Below are 2,662 nucleotides of genomic sequence, written 5' to 3' on the forward strand. Positions count from 1 at the left end.
CAGGACGAGCCTGAGAAGCCTGGAGCCCCGGGGACCCTGGCTGCGGCTCACCTGTACCTCCCAGCCTGCTTCACTTCCTCGTAGGTGTCCCTGCCGTCTACGGTCAGTGTGATGTCATCTAAGGGGCAACACACGTGTGGGGACAGCCGGAACCACACAGACGCTGAGGCCCTGCAGCCCTCCTTCCAGGCCCGCCCCGGCATGCGGGGACTCATAATGGGGAAGGACCCTCAGACCCCCCGAGGGCTCGGGGCTGCTCCCCAAAGGGTCGGGGGCCCCAGTGTGCCGCGCCCCAGCCCTGCTCACTCACTGCCGTGGACACAGAAGTCGCAGTTGTGCTTGTCCAGCGTCTCCAGCGTGGTGACGTAGGGCGCGGCTGGCACCACCTCGTCTACCCACTTGATGGCCTGCACCATCTTGTACCTCTCCTCCTGGGTGAACACTGGGGGCCCCTTGTGCTTGGAGATCTCCTCTAGAGCCGGAGAAGACAAGGACGAGACGGCTGACCCCCGGAGGGCCGGGCCGCAGGGCCCCCTCCCAGCACGCGCGGCCTCTGACCACACGTGAGCTTTGTCGCGGGCAGTTGTCTCTCTCACTGGGCCCTTGGCCCACAGGGCAGGAAGGCAGCCAAGTGGACACCGCTCTGCCCTCTATGGGCCGGCGCAGAGGCTCACGATGTGCCTGCTGGATAACCACTCGGTCCTGACATCAAGTTTGAGGTAAAGTGCTTCCTTTGACAAGTGGGTGCTCAATCCCCGAAGGCCTTGGGAACCAGGTGGGCGGGGTGCGTGCGCGCACGCACGTGTGTGTGTGTGTGTGTGTGTGTGTGTGTGCGTGTGTGTGAGCGTGTGGAGTGGGCGGCATAGCCAGAGACTCGGTCCACAGGCTGCACGGCTTGGTGTAAGATGCACGGCACAAAGCCCTGGGCGGGGGGCTAAGCCTGGGTCTGGAGTTGGGGTGAGCCTGTGGAGCTGTGACCTTCCGAAAGACGGCCTTGGGCTGGCCTCACCCCTTGCAGGGCCCTGTAGCAGTAGCGAAAGGCGGCGGCCCAGCTTACCATCAGTGTGCACACCCACGATGAGGTAGTCGCCCATGGCCCGTGCCTGGCGCAGCTGGTTAGAGTGGCCGTAATGCACCATGTCATAGCTGTGAAAGGGACAGGGTGCTAAGTCCCTGTGCTGAGAGCGTGGAATGAGCAGCCGGGAATGGACGTGTGGGGGTGCAGCCTCTGACAAGCGGCCGCTGGGAACTTCGCCCTGGGGGGCCGGCTGAGCTGGGGCTTCCGGCGGGGAGGTGAGCACTCAGCTCTCCACACCACTGCGCTCTGGGCCACATTCAGCAAGCATGACAGGGGTCAGGCTGTGCCCAGGGACGAGGCCCGCTGGTCCCCAGAGCTGGCGAGCACACCGGACATACTCTGCTCCCCACACCTGCCACGGAGCTCCGCCCCACGGAGCTCCGCCCCTCGCCCTCAGCCTCTCTGCTACCCAGATGCAAACCGCGGCAGGCAGTCCCTTTAAGCTATAAATTGACGTAACTTAGGAGCAGGCTGGACTCTGCACCGCCCTGAGGCGGGCGGACAGTCTTTGGGGCCGATACAAAACAAAGTCCAAAACTGAGCAAGGGCAACTGCTAGCTTCGGAGAGCTGCTGGGCCCCCTCTGGCCTCCAGAGATTCGGGGAGGCTCTGCTCTCGGGGCCACCCACCGCCGCCCTGCCTCCTGCTCCTAGGGCTCTTGTCCTCTGCTCTAGGCCTGCTTAAGAGTAACTTCTCTGCTGAAGGCCCGCGGGCTCCCTGTGCGTTTGCGTGGGGGCCCCAAGTTAGCCCCACGGCAGCTTTGCTTCCTTCTAGCTTCGCGTTGTCGCCTGAGTAGGTGAGGCTGTCCCTGCTTCTCCAGGTGACTCTGTTCCACTCCATGCCACCTGCTACTCCCACCACAATGCACCGCATCCTGGCACACAGATCTGTGGGGTCACATGGCTCTGGCCCTGGGTGAGGGAAGAAAGTCCAAATCCAGCAGCACAGCTGGTCCTTGAGCTCACTGGACAGGATGGGCCAGGGGTGCAGGGTGTGTTCCAGCTACTGTGGACTTGTGGCCATGGGTGGCCTGTTGGGGGCAAGGGCTCTGCCAGACCAGGGCCAAGGTCAGAGTCCACCAACAGAAGCCACGCTCCCTCTGCCCTGGGTCACTCTAGTGCAGCTGCAAAGGTACGGCAGCCCCTCTTGCTCCTGTTGAAGCTGCAAGCTAGCCGGGATGGGGACCCGTCCATCAAGTACGGGTGTGAGAAATCACCCTGGGTGGCAAGCCATCAGTAGAGGTCAGTCTTTCTCCTATCTGTTGACAGCCTCAAATTTATCTCGAAACAAGTCCAGCTGTCTGGCTGGCCAGAAGAGAGAAGGGAGAGGCACAGTAACCCTCCTGCGGCCCCAGGGGCCTGGGGGCCTCACTGGGAGTCTTGGACACCGCCAAGTCCTGCCCTGACCCCTGCCCAGGCACCCGGGGGAATCTCTCCGATCTAGCGACAGGCGAGCTGGGCAGCGCACGGCTCCTTCTGAGGGGCGCACCTCACACCACCAACGTGATTCCTGTCGTGGGGACCGGACACCCGCGCCCCGCGCCGCCACCGGCCAAGATTCGGGCGGGTGGCTTAGCGGCGGGAGC

At 63.6% G+C, this 2,662-nt stretch overlaps 1 protein-coding gene across 1 annotated transcript; it reads right to left on the minus strand.

The window, feature by feature from the left end:
* Window positions 1-8: 8 nt before the first annotated feature.
* Window positions 9-2,523, minus strand: LOC115282268 (ethanolamine-phosphate cytidylyltransferase). The gene is made up of 3 exons (XM_029928213.1): window positions 1,058-2,523; window positions 311-472; window positions 9-118 (listed from the first exon to the last, which is right to left on the minus strand). The coding sequence occupies exons 1-3, from the start codon at window positions 1,137-1,139 to the stop codon at window positions 48-50; spliced, it is 315 nt and encodes a 104-aa protein (XP_029784073.1). The 5' UTR covers window positions 1,140-2,523; the 3' UTR covers window positions 9-47.
* Between the last annotated feature and the right edge of the window lie 139 nt (window positions 2,524-2,662).

This window comes from Suricata suricatta, chromosome 17 (assembly GCF_006229205.1).
Source record: "Suricata suricatta isolate VVHF042 chromosome 17, meerkat_22Aug2017_6uvM2_HiC, whole genome shotgun sequence".
NCBI classification, from domain to species: Eukaryota; Metazoa; Chordata; class Mammalia; order Carnivora; family Herpestidae; genus Suricata; species Suricata suricatta.